At 47.1% G+C, this 26,102-nt stretch overlaps 1 protein-coding gene and 1 non-coding gene across 2 annotated transcripts in view; both read right to left on the reverse strand.

The window, feature by feature from the left end:
• The window catches only part of LOC135917796 (nose resistant to fluoxetine protein 6-like), a 413,546-nt gene that overhangs the window by 172,097 nt on the left and 215,347 nt on the right, over window positions 1-26,102 (reverse strand). The window contains exon 2 of the mRNA XM_065451401.1: window positions 1,245-1,474. Coding sequence (XP_065307473.1) covers window positions 1,245-1,474 — 230 coding nt within the window. The remainder of the gene's footprint in view (window positions 1-1,244; window positions 1,475-26,102) is intronic.
• Window positions 13,036-13,117, reverse strand: TRNAS-AGA (transfer RNA serine (anticodon AGA)). The gene has a single exon. It is a non-coding gene; the product is annotated as a tRNA-Ser (tRNA).

Here is a 26,102-nt window from a genome sequence, read left to right on the forward strand (position 1 = left end):
TTGAACTAGACCCCCCCCCCCCCAATGACTTAATTTTTCTTCGTGTGATTCGCACGGTCATTCGGTTGGACTCAGCTCTTCATTTATCATGTTCCACTAATAAGACGCGTTGTTCAGCGAATTGGTGCGTGATCTAAGGTACAGAGAAAAAACAGTGCAAAATAAAGAAAGCGTGAGTATAACGACGGCTGGCCTTCTTTTCTACTAAACTGAGACACGCTCATATTATAACAATCACTAAAAGCACCATAAAGAGTCGATGTCGGGAAATCGGGGACCCAAACACAGTGCAGTTCACAGGCAAGAGCTATGGTTCGGGTTTTGCTGCCGCTTTGGCTTTTGCACAGTTGACTATACGGTGACTGGCGACTACTAGACGCGTGCACACTCATGAACAGTTAGTACGTGCAAGCAACTGTCTGCCTCCAGAGCCGAATTATAGTTGATGATAGCTGTAGTTTCCACCACGTTTCAGGCGTCTAGAGTGAGGTACAGTCATAGTGAGACATAGCACAGTGAGGCATAGGCGTACTAACGCACCGGTTGAGCTCAAATGTGGGCACCGAACTAGAAAGTTTGGCTACTTGGTTAAAGCATCGTGATACATGGTTTGCCGGTGCCAAATTTAGACAGGACGAAGCAAGCTCTACAAGCACCGGACAAACGTCGGAGATTATGGGCCCGTATTAACAAAAACTTTCTTACGGAAAAACTGTTCGTGACATTGTATACCAGCAAATCGCAATGCTAGGCACATTATTAGTCAAGGCGGCCGGCCAGTGGGCGCATATCACTTACGAACAAAAACTTCGTAAAGTCGGCCCCTGTATAGTGAATTTTGTGGTGTCCCTTCTGAATTTGGCGCCGGAATATCACGTGCACACCACATTTTGGGCAAATATTGAACCCTCTAGCTAGTTGACCAAGATCTTAAAATCAAAATTTCTTTCCTTTATTAAAGTGGCTATCTTCTGGAATTCGCAGTCGCCCAAAAGAAATGAAGTATGGGGTGAGCATGTAATCAGCGTGGCCATAGTTTTGACTTGATATGGTTACAAAGAAAAACAGACCGACAGGTCCGAAGTTTTCTCTCTAGGTCGGCGTTCATTCAAGGCCTTTGTTTCATACAATTATCCGTTCGCATCAGTACTGAAATTCTTGCACTCGTATAACCCCGGTGCGGGACTTCTTTTTCTTTTGTTTTGCGTTTTGTTTTTGGGAACTGGCTCGCATTTTGTAGTTACCTTGGTCCTGGTGATGTTGTCGAACAGCTGGACCTGATCGTGGAGTGTGTAGTAGCGCGGCCGCTTCGGAATGGGCGGCCGCAGCTCGACCGTGCAGTAGCGGCCCGTGAACCGGGGCTCCTCCTGGGGCGAGTCTCGGGCCTCGATGGCCACGCACTGGTCGTACGAACCGAAGGCCGTCAGGGTGCCCGTCAGGATGCCGCCAGCTGGCTTGCCCGCCGCATCCAGAACTGAAAGAGCGATCGTAAGGACCCCCATTTCATAACATGGTTTCACACAATAGAGGAAAAGAGAAATGAAGAGTACGGCGGGTGTACATGCGACACACGATGTTATTCTTAGAGTTAAGGGGCGCAGCATGAAGCAGGACAGAGGGACACCGGAAAATCGAAGACGAGCACCCTACTTGGTTGCTTAATGGTTATGGTGTTGGGCTGCAAAGCACGAGGTCGCGAGATCAAATCGCGGCCGCAGCGGTCGCATTGCGATGAGGGCGAAAGCACCCGTGTACGTTAAACGCACGTTAAAAAACTCCAGGTGGTCCAAATCATTCCGGAGTACCTCACTACGGCGTGCCTCACTGGGAGATCGTGGTTTTGGCACGCAAAACCGCATGTCTTTTTTTTTTTTTTTTACGAGAACGACCGCTTACTTCCAGCTGAAATTTTACTGTCTGATGCAGAAGCTTATATAGCAAAAGAGAAGAATGCATATGCGAAATGCGGCATAAAACAGATACCGTCATCAGCCACTGTTCGCGCTGAAGTTATCTAGAAATGCCAACTCTCTCCGCGATAAGGCCAGGGATGACTTACTTATGCATGGCCTTCCTTCACGTGCATTGACATTTATAGACAACTACGGTGCGCACGGTGGGTAATGATGGTATCTCTGTTTTAGGTCCGACTTCGCATAATCTTTCATCTGTTTTTCTATCTAAACTTCTGTATCAGACGATAAAGTTTCAAACAATAAATTAGACAATAAAGTAAGCGCCCGTCCTCGTTTTTCCTGTGTCCCTCTGTCCTGCTTCTTGCTGCTCCACTTCCCATTATGGAAAGCGAGCTAGCAAAACCTCCACTCTTCTAACCTATTCTAGGAGGTCTTGTTCATAAGAGCGTCTTGCCTCATTCTATGTTTCGTGTGTCAAGTGGTAGCGTTGTTTTATTGGCACTATTGTTTTGAGAGTTTCTCTGTAATATACAGGAGCGCGAAGCTGGGCTAGTTGGTTGAGCAACATTTCAAAACAACATGCTGCAGGTTTTGCAGCGCTGTTTGGTGCTGTAGCTAGTGCCTTCTTTTTTTTTCGGAATGTTTCTTGGTGATGTTGTGTTGTTAAGAATGTTATGTAGAGGAGTGCATATATACTTCAAGTATTCATGCATGTTTATATGTACATTATGTTATATGCATTTATTGTGCATGTACATGTAGGGAGTGTCAGAGTTATGTATAACAGTGTATAGGAGCATATGTCTAAAACAGTAACTATTCCTGAAATGCGAATTAGCCAGATGGCACCGCATCGTGCACTCTCCTCTCCCTTCTATCACGTCAATAAAAAGAAAAACAGATAAAAGGCAGGTAAGTTCGCCGGAGGTAACTGCGATTGACTACCCTGCGTGATGGAGGGTATGTGTTTACTGAGAGATACGGGCTTATTTTCAAATAAATACGGAATATCACTACACAAAATAGGCCTGCCAAGTCTATGTAGGTCTTCAAGAGCATCGCCCGACAGGCAGCGGTATATAGTAGCATCGCCCGACAGGCAGCGGTATATAGTAGAGCAAGCACACATATACCAATTTAACCACAGACTACATCACACAACCTGATATCATCTGACAAAAAGAAAAAGATAGTGAAGCACGGCAGAAATATACGGGACAAAACTCGCAACACAATCATAGTCTCTCCCACAAGTTCGTAACCGGTGAAAAGTGGAGCAGCGCTTTCAGTGCATACGTATACAGGGTGTCCCAGCTATCATGCACCAAAATTTAAAAATACTCAAATGCCACGTAGCTGGACAAAGCCAAGGTAATGTTTGCCATCGCTCGGCGACACCCAAATAATGTTTTGCATTCTGCCTAATTATGTAATTAGTCCTCATCAATTATAAAGCTCTCAAATATTCTAATTAGATGAAAAGTGTGAGTGAGAAAATTGTTGATCAACATGAATAACTCTCGATGCAGCTTTCTGCTGATCGATGCATGCTTCAGAAAAGTGTTTTTCCGTGCGTGAAAGAAGCCCTCGAATACACGCAATAATGCTGCGCGACTGGCCTCTCGAGGCACTTTGCGTGTATTCGTGGGCTTCTTTCACACTCAAAAAAAAAATGAACACACTTTTATGTAGCGCGCATTGAGCAACAGAAAGCTGTTTCAGGAGTTTTTCACGTTGCCCTACTATTTTCTACTGCACAACCACGTTGTGATGGCGGGGAATTAAGACTGCGAGTAAGCACAAGCTGCACCGGTTGGCTTTCGTCCCTGCTGCTTTCTATATCTTTCGTTTTTTTTCTTTCTTTTCCTTGCATGAACAGTCACTCGACCAACAAGCTGGTACGAAGTATGGTTCGACTTGAACCACCAGGCCAACTTCGAATTTGTTCCATGGCTACACCTCAATGTCCCGCTGTTAGTACCGACTGATAGCTCACTGTGGAAAGTTTTAGTTGAGTGTCGCTTATATTTCTCTGCGCTCAGATTTGACGCGCGCAGGTCGTGCAGAGAACTGCGTTGATTTCGCATTTTCGATAAGTTTGTCTCTCCGGGAGACGCGAGCGATGCGCAGATAAGCTTGGCTGCAAAATGATAGTGAGCGCGACTGAACGCAACCTCGAGCCCTGCACGATTAAAATTAAATTATGGGGGTTTCGGTTGCCAAAACCACGATTCGATTATGAGGTACGCCGTAGCTGGGGACTCCGGAATGATTTGGACCACCTGTAGTTCTTTAACGCGCACCTAAATCTAAGTGCACGGGTGTTTTCGCCTTCATAGAAATGCGGCTGCCGTGGCCGGGATTCGATCCCACGACCTCGCGCATAACAACCCAACACCACAGCCGCTAAGCAAGCACGGCGGGTTGCCCTGCTCGATTGGCTCGGAAGTAGAGCGACGGCAGCATTCTATGCGTTACGCTGGCGGCATGAACATCGCGTCCACGCGCACTGGCGTTCACGTTGCGCGGCTGTCTGCAATCATCAGGATACAAGAGTCTGAAAAGAGGCGGACAATGAACACTGAGCTAAAACTCTCTTATTAAGTGTGCCTCTACTTCACCCCATCATTTCAACTTTGATTTCATTTCCAAGCCCGAGTAATAACCTCGGTGTAAACAAACCGGTGGAGCCTAGGCGTAACTAAACCAACTCTCAAGGTATTTCATACAGTTTTCTTTGTTCATTTTGCCATGATGGAGCCTCAGTTCCTAGGGGTGAGGGGGGGGGGGGGATAAGAAAACAAACATTATACACTTTTCCGAATTACGTATATCCTCAATGTAAACAGCATATAACAACGTGCAACAACATTACGCATAACCTAGCGTATACGCACTGTTACGTATTACATAGTATACCGCGCGTTTTAAGCGCTTAGGACATGGCGTGTACGTCTGGCGTATTATCTGGCATGCTGTCAAGCACCACGATGGAAAAAAAAACATAATTCAGAAAAAGTGAATTAGTTACAATCCTCAACATTTGCAAAAATGGGAGCAATTACAGGGTCATCTTTAAAGGGCAACACGCGATTACTTTCTGATGTTAGACGCACTCTCTAGAGCCAAACCATTAAAAAAATATATCCGCGTATTACAAAAGCGAGAGAAAGCACACAGCTAGAAACGACCGATACAGTGAAAATGGTAGATGAAAGATAAACACAACGAATAAAATAGTAAACGTAGCCGAGCTCTCGCATGCCGATATATGCCATAGCAAGTTCTCGGCACAGCGCACAAACATGACCCGCAATCGAGGCCGCAGAGGTTTACATAATGCAATGTGACCCTTGCTAGCTCTGTGCTTGGTTCATATTTATGCAGAGAGGAGCACACTTGTATAACGCGCTTTAATCAGAGAAAAAAAAAGGGGGGGGGGGGACAGAGAATATATTCCGCGCCGCGTACGGACACATCGATAATGCATTCTCAACAAAAAAATGAAAGAGAGGCAAAAAATGACTCGAAGCAGAATTTACTTACACCCAGGTTGTAATTAAAGACTCCTGTGGCCGGGAGGAAGATTATAAAAGTTGGACGCAGCGCGCCTGCTTATGGATATACAGTAAGAAGCAAAATGGCGTTGCACGACCGGATCCCTGCTTGTGCAACGTACTGCATTATGAAAACAGGACAGAGAGCATTAAATGAAGCTATGGTGTGAAACGAAACTGCAGCGTTGAGGACCAATCAGATGGAGCACAGACATGCGTCAACTTATGCGTTGCTTTCAGTCTTTCTTACGATTCCTAAGTGCGATGGTCTATTTTTTCTCATTTTAGGTGCGTACTCGTGCGAGCAGATATTACATCAAAAAGACTACCTCGAACACAGGCAACTTTTCGTGCTTAGCAAAGATAACACCTGAAATATCTCCATTCAGCCTCGCATTTGCCGAAATAATAGCGGAAAAGCCACATCGTATATGACATCTCGGTGTTTGTTACGTTGCCTCGCAATTACAGAGAATCAGATACATTACACGCGACATATCACAAAGTAAGCAACGAAGGGTTCCATGTGGTTCGGGAACTCTGACTTGTGTTCTTTCAAGTTTTTTTTTATTTACTCTATTTTTCGCATTTTAGTCTGCACCCCGTGTATACTCCACAGCAACAGTTTTGTTTTTGCCTTTAATAGATTGCTCGCAGCCACTACACAGTCGATTTCACTATTTTTGCCCGGTAGTGAGCTGCTGGTGCAATCTCCCTCGCTCTCTCTATATTGTCGTATTTTTCATTTGCAATATGCAAAACGAGAAGGTATACAACCATGTCCGGTTGCTTAAAAACACAGCTAACATGAAAACGACGTTTTCATTGACATTTCAAAAATAGCGCTTGATTTAAACGCATTACATCATCACTGACACAGACAGAAGAGGATTCACTGCGCCCTTTCACGAGATTTGAAGTAGTAACTTAGCGCGAATAAAACCACGGAAACAAGAAAGACCGACAAGGACACGCGCTTGTCCTTGTCCGTCTTTCTTGTTTCCGTGGTTTCATTCGCGCTAAGTTACTACTTCCAATATGGACGACCAACTACCCGAACAGTCAACTCTTCTTTCACGAGATACAGGTTAAACTTTCTACAGCGAAGCTGTCTATGGCTACCCTCCGGAAAAATCGTGGCGGAGAACAAAGAATGCCTTGCAGCAAAGCCAATTTCCTAGCAAATACTGCGTAGCTCTCAATCTAACGTAGGTATCTTGAAAAAAAATCATACTCAAATTAGCCGCTAAGCCGACTGTATTATTACGCCGAGTTTCATTTACTGTTCATTATTAGTTCACAATGAAGTTGTAAACGTTACAGAATTCCCGTCTTCTGTCAATACGTGGGCTTCTACGTACGGAGTATGGTTCCAGAAAAGCACTGTAACTTCTGTTTTATGTATTATCCCGGAACAAATTGCATGACAATTATCCGCTAAGACGACTCTAACGTTACGCCGAGTTTCATTTACTTTTAGCAATTACGTAGTTCACAGTGAAGTTGAAAATATTGTGGAATTACCGTCTGCTGTCATTTCATATTTGCTTCTATACGGGAGGGAAACGGACAGACCCGATGTTTGTCCGCTGGCATAAAACTCTAGTGCTTCCAAGTTTCCTTCAGCTAATTAACTATGAAGTATGCTCAATCGCAAATTGCAAACAAACATGTTTTGTTTCGAGCGCTTCTTTGGGCTGCGCCTCGGTCAACGAATATTGCCGCTCGCGTCGAGGCTCGATTTGACGGCCACCTGCGTCTAAACGGCGCTCCGTCGCAGCTGCGTCGACAACACCTGCCTCTTTAGAGAGTCTTTAGGCTGCTGTCCTTTGTGATTGAACAGTTGCGTCTACAATGTTACAGTGACCCCACAGTAACCACGAAGACACGTCAACGGTTGTGTATAGATTTGACGCTAGCCAAGAACCTAACCGGCGTCGTCACAGAGCCATTGGTGGTTTATCACAGTGAACACATGGCCACCATCACCTGCATGACAAGATAATGATAAAATAATCAGAAAAGAGACCACAAGTGATTCTATACTTATTTCTATTTCGCAGAAATGACATATATATATAGTTATATGTATAGTTACATACCAACATAATTATACCACCATAGCAGCTTCGCTGGTCAACAACCTTCACAGGATGGAATGGCTCCTCAATTTTTTTTTCCTTCGCGTCATCCAGGGGTTTTCTGTGCTATATACTGTATATAGTAGTTCCCCGTATCAACGTTACTAGACTAGCTTCAGTTCTAAATCTCGGCACTGATGCGCGGAACCGCCACTCGCCCGCGCCTTCGTGGTTCTGCAGTCGCGCCCAGCTTCACTTCCTCACTAGTCGACCACGCGGGCGGGCCGGACTAAGCACGCGGTGCAGCCTTGGTGTAACCTGTGGTTCGTTGTTGACGGAGAATTTCAGCAAGCATGTCATCCGCGAAACTATAGCCTTCGCCGAGTTTGTTCTGAATATGAGCAGACGATGCCGGCGTGCAGCGTACCTGGCTGCATAGGCGGCTATCGGAACGATGTCGACAGTTCGGTGCGCCACTTTTAACGCGATAGCGTTAAGGAGCTCGTGTCGCAGAAAAGCCGGTGTCGTCGGCGTCGGTGTCGGCGTCGGGTGTCGGCGTCGGTGTCGGCGTCGGCGTCAGCGTTTTTGCGGCGTTGACCGTGAGCGATAAATCACGGCAGGCACTCCATAAATAAAAAGCAACTTCCAAGATGGTCTGGGTGGGAATCGAACCAGGGTCTCCGGAGTGTGAGACGGAGACGCTACCACTCAGCCACGATTTCGATGCTTCCAAAAGGTACAAACGCGCCTCTAGTGAATGCGGTGTTGCCTTCGAAACGAGCCGTGGAAAGTTATACTGTGGTGTATATAGGTAATTATGAACATGTAACTTACAGTAGTCGCAATTACACGAGTAGCGAAGTGCGTTTCGCTGCATTTCTTCTGCGCTTTCCGCACACGGAGAGCCATCTTGCGGCAAACACAGAAGAGCCCCTCCTCTCCATGTACGGCGCTGCCCCGACAGATGGCGCGCCACGCGCGCATTGGAGCTGTCGCGGTTCGGACTCTCTCCCCTGACAACGCTTCGCCTCGCTCCCTCCGCAGAATCAAGCGTCCTTCCTTTCTTTAGATCACTATCTCTCTATCTCTCTGCCCGTGCCGATCACGGCGTTTGGCTGGCGTGCATCATTTCCCCCTCCGGGATACCGAGTTCTTTGGTTCGCTCCGCTTGCTCAGGCGCACGTTTCATTGCTGCGCCGAACGCCGCGTTGCTCGACCATATGGCTCGACGCTCACCGCGTCTGATGCGGGGCGCCTCGTAAGTGATGGCTGCCCTGTAGCCCATTGTCTTACACCCATTGGCGGGTCGACGGGAACGCTATCGCGTTCCACTCTTGAAGGCGAAGCTTAAGCGTCCTCCAATTTTTTCTGTGCTGCCAGCAATGCAACGCTTCGCTCGTCACGGAACAGAGCGATTCCCCGTGCCGACCGGGAACTCCCTGCGACATCCACGGCACGCGCTCGTGCCACTGCTCCCGCGTTCGTCGTCGTCGTCCACAGCTGGCTGCGTTGCCGTTCATCATTGCAGCGTAGAATTCCACTTCGGTCGTCGTTTATGGGGATGCCGCGTTTGCGGGGGTATGAGCCATTGCTTAAGGGAGTATGAGCCACTCGTTCTCTTGCGTAGCGGACAGATTTAATTTTGAAAAAAAAATCATTTCGAAGAATCACAAGCGGCAAATGGCGGGCGACGGATGCTAACTACGCCGCCAAGCAAACTCGAGACATCGAACGCAAGCGACAACGGCGGACTGCGGGCATACCGCCAGTGACGTCGTTCTCCGTCGCAGCCGATTGTGTATGTAACCTCATAATTGAGAAATACATTAATGAACCTTTGGGATTAACCCAGGGATAAACACAGGGGCCGCACGTTTCAGCTTCGCTGGGTAACAACCTTCACGGAGTGGAAAAGCCGCTTTTTTTGTTTTTGTTTTTTAGGCTTGTCTGTTCAAAGACTGACCTATTCTTTTCTTCTTTTTTTTTTGTAGCGCTTCTTTGGCGTGGTGAGAAGCTTCGGTGGGAATGAAGATCATCCTACAATCACGCACTTTGGCCAGATCTTCAGGCTCCTGAGCCTAAACTGCGCTAAACGTTAAGACGACAGGAAGAAACACACATTTAGAAATGCAGCTTCTTCTCTTCGCTGCATGCGTTTCTTCCTTTCGTGCAGTTTACCCTTCTTTCAGTATGAACCAATGGCCCGATAAATGTTATTGCTGTAGGTAGATACCGTTTTCTTATGGTATCACTAATTCGGACCACGGAGAACGCCAGCCAGCGTGAAACAAGCGCAAACTGCCCGTCCGCACCAGCTCACGGCTGCGGCGAGGCGTCTGCAGTGGAGCTCGATGGAATGGCACTGCCATCTGGCGGCTGTCACAGAAGAGGCGACAGCGGCTGTAAGCGCGCTGGCGGAGAGTTTTACAACTGAAGCTAGTCTAACAACGTTGGGCTCGCGTTCGTTTGCGATGGTGTGTGTATATTCATTCGTTGAATGGCTCATGTGTCGGTAAAATGGGCTTTTCACAGATCTCGCGCTTATATTTGTAAGCGTATGTCACAGTTTTGCAGGCGTCAAAATGTGTTCATAATATAACGGCGCTGGTTGTTTCGCAGGTTTTTGAACGGCATTCCAAGCCCGAGCACCTACGTGCAACATCAAAATACACGGACTGCGACGGACGGACCATCGAGGTTCAAATGAAGCTCACCCGGCTTACGCCTGATGCCATTCCAACGGTCTTTCCCGACTGCCCGCAATATATTTTGGATGCTCGCCAGTCAAGAGAAGACCCTGATGCAAAGCGAACACGTGTGGAGAACGAACAGCTTCAAAGGGCCTTAAAGCAGTCAGCTTTAGCGCATGAGAACGAGGAACGAAAAAAACAAAGTTAACAGCCTTCAAGACATCAGTTCACGCCTGCACAAGCTAGGAGAGGAAAGGTTTTGGACAGCGGTACCTTGCGACAGCTGCATGATCTTTGCTCACATCAAAGTGACAAAAGATGCTCCCGAGATTTTGGTGTCAGTGACTTTGTCGTCGGATATGTCTGTGCGTGTGTTTTGGATAGGTGCTCGTCTTACATCTGACAAGTGTTTTGAGATCCCGGATCATATCCACGATTTCCGCGTGCTTGTTCAGCTCTTGGCTAATTTCGAGGACCACTGCACTAAAGGAGAACCACAACAAGTGGACAAAGGAAAGGCTGCACTGAAGTTGGTGATCTCGCTTCTTGATGACATTTCAAGTGGAGACTTTCTGGAGGACGAGAAGGTGGGCGCTGTGATGTTTCTCAAAGAGCAGTGTCATCTCCTCATGAAGAGGAATAATGCTGTTCGGTACTCTGCGGAACTTTTGGTGTTGTGTAGCATTTTGTACACTATTTCACCGCATGGCTACAAGTTTTTCAGGAGCTTTGCTCCAAATGCCGAAGTTGACGTGGAAAGAACTTGTTTTAGTTCCTTAAATCACGTCAGTGCTAAATTTATACTGGATGCAAATAAATTCTGGAGGTTATACCCTCGAACATGCTGCAGTATTGTGCTTTTTTATTTCTTTCGATGGCACCTCAAGCAGAGGCGGATGGGCTGAGTGTGGTGACGTCACGGGAGGAGTGCCGAGGTCTTCTCCTAGTCTAGGTGGTTCTGAATAGGCTCGGCGGCGAAGCGAGTGCGGCGTTCTGCCTTCCGCTGCCGATATATGGGCGTTGCGCGCGCACATATTGACGTTTTCTCTGAACAGCTGAGGGCAAATTGTAAGGATACGCCAGTCTGAGCAGAGCGGGCTGTAAAAGCTAAGCTGAAGCTCGTCTATGTGTATCTGAGCTCGGACGCTAATTCTCGAACCATGCGGCACCTTCTGCCTGCAGAGGGAGCCTTTGCAACTGTCATTTGCTATACCACCGACGTATCCACGATCGCTTTCGGCCAAACTTTCTTGGCCCTGCAGGTGTAACAAGACGCGGGGTCATTCGCCGGGCACTTAGGTAGTCAGCAGGATATAAAGAAGCGTCGAGGAAACGGTAAAGCAAGAAAAGACAGTGCAAGGAGGATCGACGGACAACAACTTCCGTCTCGAACGTGGTCGGAACAGAGACGAGTGATCTAGACCGCGACTCTTAACGCACTAGAAGAGCGACCACGAGGCTCTCGACTGCAGTTGGGTTCATTCAAACGGAGTCCTTATCGGTCAAGAAACCGGCGGCGAATCGACGTAGCACACCCTAGGAGACCCGAGCGTCTACACTCGGCCGATTCGTGGAACAATAATTGAGGCGCGGTTATCGACGGGGCCTAACTTTGTCCCTCCCTGCCCCGTCCAGGATCCCGACCACCCTGGGGCGCACAAGCTCGTCTGTTAGTCTCAGCCTTCTCATTGAAAGGGCGCTTCCTTTCCTCCTTCTCCTCTTTCTTTCTCTTTCTCCTCGCTTATGTCGTGACCCCCCCCCCCCTCCCATGGATGGTTCTCCTGCTGCACCGTGCATATCGGCTTAGTGATAGGAATTTATGCTCTCGACGAACATCTTGCCGTGTTCCGCGCCGTTTCCTGCCCGTCTTCCTTTGTTTCCATGTCAACGTGAGCGTTGGTGGCGAACGGCTACGACGCGCGCCGTAACATTGGGGGCGAATGTGGGCGGAGAGTTTTCTCGCAGTCAGGAGAACCACGGCGTCGTAGGAGACGAGAGAGCTCGAATAGCATTGGCGCCGTGTCCCGTTCATATCCGGTCCTGTCTCAAGCACAGCGTTGAAGGAGGAACGCTGCCAGAGTGCGTCGTCGTATGAGCCTGAGGATTATACACGTGTTGCGTTACACGCCGGGCTTCGTCGAGCTTTTGGTATTCACCTCTGGAATTAGGTTATATATATATATATATTTTTTTTTTTCTGCATCGCGTGCGCTTCTGTTAGCCCGCATGTCTAACCGAGTGGCCTCGGCGAGCGAGCGAGAGTACGTTCCTTGCCGCTGTGTCTCACCGCAACGAAAGCTAATGCAGCGCGAAGAAACGGGCGGTGTGCGCAGGGGAAAACGTTGAGAGGTGGTTAAGACCGGGCCAGACAAATAAGGAAAGAACTATGGGGTTTTACGTGCCAAAACTACTTTTTGATTATGAGGCACGCCGTAGTGGAGGGCTCTGGGAATTTTGACCACCTGGGGTTCTTTAACGTGCACCTAAATCTAAGTACACGGGTGTTTTCGCCCCCATCGAAATGCGGCCACCGTGGCCGGGATTCGGTCCCGAGACCTCGTGCTCAGCAGCCCAACACCATAGCCACTGAGCAAACACGGCGGGTAAATAGGGGAAAAAGGAGGGAAGTGCAGTGAGCTTGTAAAACTTGAAGCGATCGATGATTCGTCCAAATTGTGACGTGTTATTATTAATATTTGAAGTTGAGGGATGCAACTAAATTCGAGATTGGTTTCACCGACAAAAATGTACTAGATAGCATGCAGGCTTGTAAAAAAAAAAAAGTATATCACGCAGTCGACAGGATTCGAACCTGTGCGGGGAGACCCCAATGGATTTCTAGTCCATCGCCTTAACCGCTCGGCCACGACTGCCGATGCAGCACCCATGACATTGAGTTGTGGCTACGCAGCACAATATCAGTTGCAAGCTGTTCCTCTTCTTTTCCTCGCGCGAGCTGAGGTCGCACGTGCGAGCGACCTTTCAATTTCGCGCGAGGTCACCGAAGATCAAGGCTTTGTAATAGGACTTTCTCAATTTTGCAATCAATGTTTCTATTCTTTTTTTAAGTTTAAGCGCCCATTTATTTGGTCTCACTTATCAAATGGAATGTAATCTTTTATTTGCAATTACGCATTTTTCTTTTTTTCAATCTATTAAGTAAGCGTACAACTACCTGATTCCTGGCCCATACCCCATTGTGGGTACGTGTCATGTTTTGAAGGAACAAGGACTGCAACAGCGACTCGATGTGAACCCAATATGAACGCAAAAATATTAATTTCAATTTCTAAATGATATAGAGTTAGAATTGATATTAACGATTAGTATTAATTTATATAATCTTTTAAAGCCATGAAACCCTTCATAGGTCACGAAAGGCTTTCATATATTACGAAAAAGCATTTGATTCGATAGAGATACCAGCAGTCATAGAGGCATTACGTAATCAAGGAGTACAGACCGCACGCATATAGCCTGGAAAATATCTACAGTGATTCGACAGCTACCTTAATCCTACACAAGAAAAGCAGGAAGATACCTATAAATAAAGGGGTGAGACAGGGAGAAACAATCTCTCCAATGCTATTCACTGCGTGCTTGGAAGAAGTATTCAAGCTATTAAACTGGGAAGGTTTAGGAGTAAGGATCTACGGCGAATACCTCAGCAACCTTCGTTTGCCGATGACATTGTTCCATTCAGAAACACTGCAGACAAGTTACAACAAATGATTGAGGACCTTAACTGAGGGAGTATAAAAGTGGGGTTGAAGATTAATATGCAGAAGACAAAGATAATTATGAATAACCGGTCAAGGGAACAAGAATTCAGGATAGGCTGGCTGCCTCTGGAGTCTGTGAAGGAGTACGTTTACCTAGGTTAACTAATCACAGGGAACCCTGACCATGCGAAGGAAATTCACAGAAGAATAAAAATGGGTTGGATCGAATATGGCAGACATCGTGAGCTCCTTACTGGAACCTTACCGTTATCAGTGAAAAGGAAGGTATACAATCACTGCATTTTACCGGTGTTGACATATGTGGCAGAGACTTGGAGACTGACAAAGAAACTTGAGAACAAGTTAAGGACTGCGCAAGGAGCGATGAAACGAAGAATGCTAGGCATAATTTTAAGAGACAGAAAGAGAGTGGTTTGGATCAGAGAGGAAACGGGTATAGACGACATTCTAATTGACATAAAGAGAAAACAATGGAGCTCGGCAGGTCATGTAATTCGTAGAGTAGATAACCGTTCGGCCATTAGGGAGACAGAATGGGTACCAAGAGAAGAAGTGCAGTGGAAGACGGCAGAAGACTAGTTTGTGCGACGAAATTAGGAAATTTGCGGGTGCTAGTTGGGATCGGTTGGCGTAGGACAGGGGTAATTGGAGATCTCAGGGAGAGGCCTTCGTCCAGCAATGGACATAAAATAGGTTGATGATGATAATGATGATGATGATGATGCTATTTTTAAGTTACAAAATTATATTTAAGTATTCTTCACCTTTTAACCTTCTGCCGCCCAATTCGTGGCCGATGTACCATAGTGGGTTGAGTCATATCCGTAGGCAGCAAACCAAACCAATCCATTCTCAATCGTTTTCGTTTGCGGAAGACATGGAGACATCTCATATCGGGTGATATGTGTTCATGTTTGTCTGTGGGCGCACGGCGCCATGCAGGTTTATATGGCTGCAGTTTACATGGCTCAGAAAACTACAAATCGTACCTCGTGTAATTATGTTATAATTTTCTACCTCTATCACTGCTTCGCCTTTTAGGCGAAGCTTCGACTTCCTTTATTAAGCTATTAACGTCACTGTCCGACCTTCTTTCTACCACAGGGAAGTATATAGCTATGATTCATTGTTCTCAAGAGGAAAAAGTAAACATTACATTCTGGTGTTTCACATGTGTAGAAGCCAACAGCAATTTAGGTATATATACACTTTTGTCAACTCGTGTATATTTTATAACTGCGTGACTTCCGCAGTCATTTTTCTAATCTGAACTTATTCGTTAAGCTATAAGCGCGCCCCCTGGGAGCGGGGGCGCAGTTATGTCCCACAATATATGTCTCCTCGGCGCCGCACCCGAGTGCAGTTCCGTTTACTCCTCAAGTCGCCACTCATTTCGAGACGTAAGTTCTCCCTACCCGTCGAGCTCCGTTTTCGCTGCTGCCAAACAAGGTACAAAAAAAGTAAACAAGAGAGAAGAGGAAAGAAAAGAATAGACATTTGATAACGCAGTCTTCTAGTGGACCCAGGAGCGAGTCCCTCAGGCGAAAACAAAGCTCTCCGAGCTTGCAGCCTGGGCAATACGGCGCGGCGTCTAATAAAAGCTGACAGGGAGAGAACACAAGTGTGATGCTTTCAGAAAATAATATCATTATTAACAAAGAAAAGAAAGAACGAAAAATCTCTGAATTAGAGCTGCCACTTCTTCCGCCTGTTCCCGCTAGAAAAGTGCAGTACTGTGGACGCTATATAGCGCTGAGGACGACCCGGTTTAAGGAGCCGGCCTATCACAGTGACGTCTGTTGAGGAGCAGATCCGATCGGGGTACGATACGAGGCTTCCGGGGCTTCCCTAGTAAGCTACACTTAACCTTGACACACGTCCATTTCAGAACTAAACTCTCAGGGTGCGCGTGCATGCGCGCGTGCTTGCGTGCTATGAATTTTCCTTCTCTTCGTCTTCTCTTCCACAGCGCAGGGTTAGCGAGTCGGGCTCAGCCTTGTTGACCTCCATGCATTACCCGCAACACTTGCTTCTCTTGCTCTATATCATTAGAAAACTAGGCCTCGATCTGTCCTAAAGTCGTTCTTGCATTTTTCTACCTCTTAAGGGGTATTCACACGGGAGTATTCACACACGCACTCAAAAGAGACCGACGTGAACGTCGAATGAGTGGAGGGGCAGGTAGGCGCGCGATAGTATCTTCCCATCTGCCATGGTCACACAAGCGGGAGGCAGCCAGTTACGTGAGGGCAGAATAATAACTTTTGAAGGCTGTATATGCCCAGCTGTATAGGGCGACAGAAGAATTTTGCGTCGGACTGGCACAAGCGTGCTGGTAGCCGTAGCCGCAGGGATGGATAAAGGTTGCGCACGCGACGACTCAAGTTCTCCGAAATGTTAACGAAAAGCACACATGCTTCACGTTTCGGGCACTTCGGCGGATCTGCCTGGCTGCGTCAGCTCGTTATACGTGTATTAGCGCGGACTGCGTGTTGTCATGAGCTGATCGGACAGCTTCACCATCTATCAGATATGTGGTTACTGGCGATACCACAAGGACCAGGCTGCTGCTTTAAATCAGTATGTCATTCTTTGAGAGCGGGGTGGTAGATTTATATTATATTTAACTCCCAGGTACCGCTCTTTGCTTGCGTGACGGATTGCTGTCTGCAGGTTTTTAAGAAGTGCCTTGGAAAGCGTAAAACACTGCCTGTTTTTACGGTGATTCTGGTGATTCGTGTTCGACGCAATCACGAGCGGCACGATGCATGGCAACTTCTATTTCTCTCGATGGGGTCATGTGCGATGTTCAGAATTTGGCTGTGACAAAATGAGCGGAGATAACGACAAGGGTTGGGCAAGACACGTAAGGGATGCGCTTTGCCATGTTGAGACATAACAAGAGATTTACATTCTTCGGTACAGCTTTATCAAGAGCGACGGTGGCATAGTTCGATAGAGGGGCCAAGAATGTGAGATAGCGACGCTGGAGGCAGCGGTCTAAGCCAGGGAGGCACACAACGCTCAGGACTTTCGCAGTGCTCTTTGACATAACTGGTCAAGACGAAGCTACATTTCCCACACAACTGCATGCAATCACTTCAGAGCGGACCATGTGCCTTCGCGTGTTGTTTGTCTTTCGCGAAACAGACGACGCGCTTGGGAGGACTGCTCCGTGCGCAATTCATCATCCACGTGTGCAGCAGCTTCGCACACTTACGCGTCACCCAGAGCTCTTACTTCTTCATAAAATGACTCGTCGCTTGTTGTTTGCCACTGTGGCAGTAACTTCATTTTTCAGGATGTAACGCAGCAATACTTAAGAAATGAAACTCCAGAAGTGTCACGTTTTATGCGATGTTATCTACAAAGTTATGTTACACTTGAGAAAAGCGAACGGCTCCCTCAAGGTCCATTCCGCGGCGCGGGTTTAGTGTATCTCTAAAAGAAAGAAGCCATGACATACGAGCCACGTAAGAAAGCGAAAAAAAAAGTTAAACCTCTAGTTGAAGTTCATGAAAGTCAAAGTTTCTTCCTGAGGGAGTTGGGGGTGGGGCAGGGGCGGAGTCACTACGCACGACACTCCATTGCGTAACGCCCCACGTGAGAGGAGTAGGAGGAGTGTCTGACTGTCACATTTTACGACGGCGCTATTTTCGGGATCGGCTGATAATTTGACGTATGATGGCGTGTTAACTAATTGTAAATAATTTCCGGAGTTTCACATGCTAAAACTACGATCTGATTATGAGAACTGCTGGTGGGTGGGGGGGGGGGGGGGCGAATAGTCCGTGGTGTAATATCTACAGTATCGGGCGTCCATGCTAGAGGTCCTCTGCTCGAATCAGGCCGCCGGACAATTTTCATAATTTAGGTGAACCATTTACAGCAATAGCAAGGTCCCGCGTTATGAGTGGACTCCTTGGATGGTGTTGAAAGTAGGCGCAGGTGCGACATCTTGGCGCGACACTACATTTAAAGCGACCCCTACAGCATGCATAGACGTATCTGCACCCTGTCAGCTACAAAACTTGCGACAGCGCTGGTGTGATGAAGTGCGCCGCCAGCGGGTGCTGCACGCATTGCACATCGACGGTGCACCAAGTGGGACCGACGAAAAACCGTCAGCAGTCGGAAACCGCGCCAAGCAACTCCACGCGCCGGCTTACATGCAAAACATTCTTAAGGGTGATCTATTCTGCGTTATCAGGCATGCCTGTGTGGCGTAATGGTTAGAGTAGCTGGCTTCTGTGATAGCGATACCCGTTGTCTCGGGAGCACATACCCTGCAGCACATATCCGCCCACATTTCGAGCTGCACTATCACCGCGTTCGGCCCACGAAACAGGGTAGAAACATACCCGACAAGGTAAATGTGCGGTAACGCGCTAAGGCTTCGCCTTTAAAAAGCCGTGGACATGTAAGCAGTGCAATCACGGGCAGCAACTTTAGGATTCGTTAAAATCCGGAGCGCTTGCATGCCCGTAAGGTAGGCCGGCTTGAACCTATCCAGCAGAGAAATCTGCGATCTTATATGCGTATGGATGCACTAATGGCACTAAAAGTTTACGGTGTGGGGCATCCGTGAGACACCTTCTTCTGGTTGAGTAGCCGGCAGTTCGCAAAGCACACATCAGCCGTTCGCAAAGGTTTTCTTTCATAGCAAGTGCTTATCATTTGCCAGTCTTCACTGATACTTAGTTCTTTGACATGACTGGACGGCTCCTGTCCTTACAAAGAGATTTAGCGTACGAACAACTTTGCGTGTATTCTCGTCATTGGCACTATTTTTGTTCTTCGTCATTGGCTCGAGCAAGAAGCACCATCGCATTATGGCCAAGATCGGCTAGTGACCTGAATGTATGACATTAAAATAATACGATCGTAAGAAGGAACCTCGCGAAACCCAGCCCGCCGTAAAAAAAAAAGTGCATTGACAACCTGGCTGGGGGTTGCGTTCCCAAGTTGCACGTAAACTCACAAGGACCCTATAGCGCAGGGTTCCCAAACCAGCAACCGGCGGGACACGTGCGACTCGCGAAGCCGGTACGCACTGCTCGCGAGAGCCTCTATAGAGATCAGCCCCTTTACCCGTAGCATGTTTCAGTATATATATGGCATACATGCGCGGGTAATATGAGAAGATTGGTAGCCTTAGTTCTTAAATGTGTCTGGGGTAGCCGGCCACCCACCGTGGTTGCTTAGCGGCTATGGCGTTGTGCTGCCAAGCATGGAGGTTGCGAAATGAAATCCGAAATGTGGCCACGACGGCCGCATTTCGATGGGGACAAAATGAAAAAAACCCCGTGTGCTGTGCACAGTGCGCACGTTAAAAATGGCCAGGTGGTCAAAATTTTCGGAGACCCCATCACGGCGTGCCTCGTAATCATATCATGGTTTTGGCATGTAAACCCCTATAATTTCGTTTTTTTTTTTCGGGGATAGCCGGCCAATGTAGCCCACGTCTCCGTTTAACAAGAGTTTTTCAACAAACAAATAAAGAGCTGCGTGAGCCTTAGATAATTAGCTGCCCCCCCCCCCCCCCCCCCGGGCACAGCGATGGCCTCGAAGGCGTGTGTAATATATGCGCAAACCGATACTTAACGTGACTTCAGGACTCGTGCTATTCTTTATACGCACGCCCGCTGTCGCAATGCTGCGCACTGTGTAACCGGACCTAACTCCGATCCACGAACTCGCTCTTGCATTACACCCATATTGTCCCAACGCTCCTGAAAGCGTGACAAGCTTTCGCCTCACTTAGGAGCGTTTCCTTCCTATACACTTCAGAGTGTTCGGAGAATGGCGCATCAGAAGTGAAGCCATCTTCCCCCTCGAGCTCTGCTAGCCTGTGCTATGGAAGAACATCCGCGCTGGCACTTATCCTAAAACAGCACAGCACTTCAGAGCTCTCACCGAAGCAGCAGAAACAACCAATCAGTAGAGATATCGCGCTTATGCAGGGAAGAGCAGAGCCCTTCTGAAGTTGTACTAATGCCATCAGTAAACATGGATGGCTAAATTTGATAATGCATGATTCCCTGAAACACATCAGTGTTCTCGATAAAATATCGGTATAAATTGGTTTTGTTTCGCCTTTTCGAAGATGTCAAAGTAGGCCGAGTACCATGTTGGCGGATCCATTCTTTTGTTTATCATTGGGGGGGGGGGGGGGGCACAACGTCGCTTACGAACAGACCGGAAAACGTGACGACATGCGAGCGAGCCGTTAAGGCACGAAAGAAGGAAAATAAAGAGGTTTGAGATCTCGAAATTGTACTTTACATGATCTTCGTTCACAAGCTCACTCAAGCTATCTTCCGCTTCGGCCATTGTATATATTGGACGCTTACACGCGGCTTGTTCGTTTGCGCAGTTTACAAAATGTCAAACGATTTCGCGATAACTCTTACAAGAGGTTAGAAGAACGCTGAAGTATTTCTGGTTTTTCTTCTTTTTTTTTTTGAGCAGCGAAACAGGAGAATAAATTATTATTCTTGTAGCTGTTTGATTAGCCTAGCCTAGAGCCGAGGGATGTAGCGAGAATAATACCAGTACAAGCAGGTTGTCGTCCACTTGGCATATATATTCAAATGTACGGTTTAAAACTGAGCTGTTTACGCAGACCCTGTGCCGTCGTTGTCGGACTTCGCTAAAAAGAGACCACGTGACCTAGCGGGAGAGGAAAAGAAGAGCTCACCAGTGGGAAAGGGGTCCCCCCTGTGAGAATGTTATGTTGCAAGGTTGTCACACGGGGCATTTTCAGTGGTCGAGCCAGATCGGAATCGAAGTTATCGACAATTGATTCCCCCCTGACGCGAAAGAAACAAATATTATGCTGGCGGTTTGCGGCCAACGAACAGTGCCCAGCGATTAAAACGCGATACTAGGAGCGCATGACAGCCGGCACTTCTTTCTGGCGCGAGAAATGCCGGCAGCCGCGTGAATTGTGAAACCAATCCAACCAATCGTTAAAACGATTGCTGCGCCCGTATCTCCAGTGGTGGACCTTGCGCCCAATATACGGAGCTTTGGATTAGTGGTTCTGCACATTCCGTCCCAGCTACAACTATGGGAAGACCACGAATAGCACGGGCTCCTGAGCTGCCTACCGCGAGCGTCAGCGAGAGTTAGCGCTTAAACGGGCTCGTTCGTCGTAGTACCGACCCCGAGCAGCGCACCAGAGATGCCTAATGTCAGATACCAGAGATGCCACACACACTAAAAAAAGCTTTTTAAAGCGTGCACGCGAAGCACACAAAAGCGGAAACGAGGTGAAAGAATGGTGAAACAAAAGATTTACAATATCGACTGCTTGCGAAGTTTCACTTGCATGGTTTAACACTCGGTATAACTAACACAGCTTCGCAGTTCGGCGATCTTCGCGAACTGGGAGTTGCGGTGATTTTTTGTGGTATCTAATTTAAACAAGCATGTGAGCTGCCGCACTTTTCGTCTGCCTTGACAGAGCCAGCTGTGTATACTTGTAGGTGATTCGGGTAAGTCGTGTTCAGATGTTCCAGGACTAATGACTTGGCTTCTGCAGATAAAATGAAGCTCTTTGATTGCAATCGTGGTACACTTAAGTTGCATGAGATGTCCTCGAATGTCCAGGGTGGTTCTATCCTTTCCCTCTGCCTCGACCAGTGCAATCCTAATACGCGAAAGGTGTTCAATGCTGTATAAAAATGTGAGCGCGGCCTGTTACCTATACGTCGTAAGAGGGCTCTACCGGGCGTAGACTCACTCAATCGTAGTAGCTGGATCATGAGAGCCTGGGAAGCCTGAAGTCGTAGAGGGCGTGACTCAGCTTCGTAGAGCACTTTCTTGTTTGACGCTGGCTGATGGACTCCAAGGCAAAGTCGGATACCTTTTCTGTGGATGGCTTCTAAGCGCTCGTATTGGGTGTCTTATACCTTATAGGTATATACTTTATACCTTATACCTTATAGGTATTGCAGGGTACTGCAATACCTATAATACTGTGCACAGATGTCGCACAGTATTGGAGGACACTTTTTTTCAGGTGTGCCATGTCCCAATTTGCTTCTTATGTGCAATATGTTATCCTATGGAGTCAAATTTGCCCAGGTGCCGTCTTCTCTGATGACGATTCGGTCATTCGGCTGCACTGATCATAAGGCGTCGTGTGGCGTCGAAGCCGGTGATAGAGTCATCTGATTCACGCTATGCAAACAATAACCGCTGTGCAATTGGCAGCAACGACAGGGTTCATTAAGAGAGACAAGACCGGCTGGTTGGTGCACTGTTTCAGAACGCGTAATGGCTTCATGCAATGTGTAGAGTGAGCCAAGTGATATGCTTGCTTCGATTTCATGTGTCGGAAGCTTGCGCAGATCTCGTCGGCCCGTATACACAAAGAAGCTCTTAAGCTAGAATTATTTGTAAGGCAAAATTCCAGCCGATCTTGATCTGATTCTGAACATATTATTAGCAAAGGCGGCCGGCTGATGGCAAATATATCATTTGTGAACGAAACGATTTGCGAATATATACGGCCCCTGAAGTCCTTATAAGATTGATTGATTAAAGTCCCGATCAGATTGAAAGAAGCCGCAGATTGCATTGATTGATGGGTAGCACGTGCCAAAGCAACGCTGCATATATACGAGTGACGCCGTAGTGCAGTTGCCCGGGTTTATTTTGGTCACCGTTTTCTTTTTCTCTTTTTGGCGTGCACGTAAGTCTGCGCAGTGGAGGATTCTTCTTTTATTTTTTTCATTTAGCTCCCATCCAAATGCTGCCGCTGCGCCCGTGAATCGAACCAGAGACCTCGTGTTCAGCAGTCATAACGTTACCTGCACTGAACGAGTGCGGCGTGCCTGAAGATTTGTGTGAAGCTGTAACTGTATGGCACTTAGCTTGCAGGCGATATCCAGTGCTTGTTCCGTCGATTGACACTCGCTGACCCTTGTGTCTTGGCAAGGAATATATCGTACGTACTGAGACAGTGTTCGGCGTGGACTGAATCCAATACGACGATGTTAGAACAAAAAGAATTGATAAGGACAGAAAAAGAGCGAAACTAGAGCAGAAAAAAAAAAACGCAGTTAACGTTGAACGAGTCGTTGCAGGAGCCCGAAAGCACGTGCAGCATATCTGGGTTGCGAAACCTTATGGCTCTAGTGCTGAGCAGCTCGTAAAATTGGGCAACCCTTTTTCTCTTTTCCTCTTTTTTTCTTTTTTTCGAGCTTCTAACGCCTCATCTCTGTTGCGAGTCATTCACCCCATACCAAGATGCCGAGTCGAGGGAGCAAAAGAAAGCAAAAAGAAAAAAAAGAAAGAAGGGTAAAAAGATATAAAGAAAGACGACGTGCGGCCGGATTCACGTATTCAAGGCATCCTGGAACAACGAGGAAACCCGAGGAGTGCAAAACAAGTCGTAAAATGCCAGTCGCGAGAAGTTTGGGCGCGGTGCTGTTTTGAAAGGTCCAGGGTTAGGGACGCTTGCCAGAAGTGCCGTTCGTGTAGTGTTTATGTGGTGCAAACAACCGCAAGCATCACATATTAGGTGTGGCGAAAGAAGGCTGCACGACGCCACATTAAGTAGAACTTGTTTCTCGGCGACTTGGTTGAGATCTGGTGAATACATTGTTGCGCTAACGGGAAATAAAGGCTTGGGAAGAAAACCAAAAGGAAACCATAGGTCGAGCGCTGAACTTCGACTCTTTTATTCTTACTTTTCTTCCTCAGTCTTTATTTCCAGTTAGCGCAACCATGTATTCACAAGCTATGTTAAAGCGAGCTGACTACCTTCGCTCCCAACGCAACTGGATGAACGCGAAGAAACGCGTGTTAACGTATTGACGCGTGCAGAGTAGCGATAATACGAAGAAAAAAATGTTCATGCTTCTGTGGTTAGGGCAGAACGTAGAAAAATGAATCATAAATAAAATTTTGCAATTTAATTTTGTCAGAAAACCCGATTGTTTCTGCTTTGTTTTGCGCGATCACGGCAGAATATATATACGAGGGCAAATTAAAAGTACGCTTTTGGTTTCCTCGCCGAACTAAGGCAGCCTTAATTAGTACGAATAAAGCAGCGTCAGGACCAGATCGCAAATCTATTCTACTGCTGTAGGTTCCAGGCAAAGCTAAGATCAGGGCCGGTATTTTGTAGCGATGCCTTTTTCGATTCTATGCTTTTTCAGGCTTTTCGCGCTTAGCCAGTGGGCAGAGCGACGGTCTGCCCACATTATCAACGGGATCAGGCGGCCGTGTGTGGTGGATGATAAGAATAGCATAGAATAAGGCATAAGGCATCGCTACAAAATAGCGGCCCAGGCGTGCATTTTGTAAAAGAGAACGCAGATCACGCAAACGCCCACCCCGCCACCCCCGCCCTTTATGCATACAAATGAATACTCTCCGTGCACAAGAATGCTCCGTCGGCTGTAGCTGGCACCGTCTCGCAAAAGGCGATGTACATCTTTACGAAACATCGCCAAATTAAACTCGCTATCAGTTGAACTATCGGTCGGTTATGATCTACCAAATTTGACCAGTTGAAAGCAGTGATTCGTAACAAAGGACTGATATAAAACAACGAATTTCCTGCCCACAGAGAGCAGAGACAAGTTCGGCGGCAGGAGTATGTTGCATTATGCATTGTGCAACATTTGCACAATACATAATGCATTTGCTTTATGCATTAGTGTTCTAACAGTTTGAGAACTTTCTTTCTCCCCGACCACAGAGCATTGCCACTAAATGAACACTGTAATTGGGTGACACATCATACGATATTACCATTAGGCCTGTTCCACTGCACGAAATAAAGTTTTAAAGAAAAGTTTGGTCGTTGTAGTCCCTACTATAGTGTACAGTCCACATCACACATTTTAACTTCTCATATAATAGTATCGGACTACAGATTAAAACACACACACACAGGTTCACCGGACTTTAGATTGTCGGCTATAGATGGCGCTTCTGTAAGTCTTTCTGAAAAAGGCGTATTGTCCGTTCATATAGATTTTGAGGCTTTCATACATTGGCGTTTCTTGATCAGATCTTTCGTTTCCTGCGATAGTTTACTGGTACCCTGCCTTACGGAGTTACCACCGACTTCCATTGCACACTGCTTAATGATATCCACAAGATTGTCGTTCATTGCTTAAACACTAAGGTCCTCTTCTTGAGTTAAAGCCGAATACCTGTTCTGTAGCTTGATCTGGAATGCCTCTATTTTACTTCTTACCGCTAACTCATTGATCGGCTTCTTATGTACCAGTTTCTTCCGTTCCCTCCTCAGGTCTAGGCTAATTCAAGTTCTTACCATGCTATGGCCAGTGCAGCGCACCTTGCTAAGCACGCCCACGTCTTGTATGATGCCATGGTTAGCGCAGAGTATGAGGTCTATTTCATATCTAGTCTCGCCGTTCGGGCTCCTCCACGTCCACTTTCGGCTATCCCGCTTGCGGAAGAAGGTATTCATTATCCTCATATTATTCTGTTCCGCAAACTCTACTAATAACTGTCCCCTGCTATTCCTAGTGCCTATGCATATTCCCCCACTGCCTTGTCTCCAGCCTCCTTCTTGCCTACCTTGGCATTAAAGTCGCCCATTAGTATGGTGTATATTGTTTTAACTCTACCCATCGCCCAATCCACGGCTTCATAGAAGCTTTCGACTTCCTGGTCATCATGACTGGATGTAGGAGCGTAGACCTGTACAACCTTCATTTTGTACCTCTTATTAAGTTTCACAACAAGACCTGCCACCCTCTCGTTAATGCTATAGAATTCCTGTATGTTACAGCTATGTTCTTATTAATCAGGAATCCGACTCCTAGTTCTCGTCTCTCCGCTAAGCCCCGGTAGCACAGGACGTGCCCGCTTTTTAGCACTGTATATGCTTCTTTTGGCCTCCTAACTTCACTGAGCCCTATTATATCCCATTTACTGCCCTCTAATTGCTCCAATAACACTGCTAGACTCGTCTCACTAGATAACGTTCTAGCGTTAAACGTTGGCAGGTTCATATTCCAATGGCAGCCTGTCCGGAATCAGATGTATGAGTTAAGAGACAAAGCCGGCAATATCATTACTAATATGAATGAGATAGTTCAAGTGGCTGACGAGTTCTATAGAG

This window comes from Dermacentor albipictus, unplaced genomic scaffold, assembly GCF_038994185.2.
Source record: "Dermacentor albipictus isolate Rhodes 1998 colony unplaced genomic scaffold, USDA_Dalb.pri_finalv2 scaffold_13, whole genome shotgun sequence".
NCBI classification, from domain to species: Eukaryota; Metazoa; Arthropoda; class Arachnida; order Ixodida; family Ixodidae; genus Dermacentor; species Dermacentor albipictus.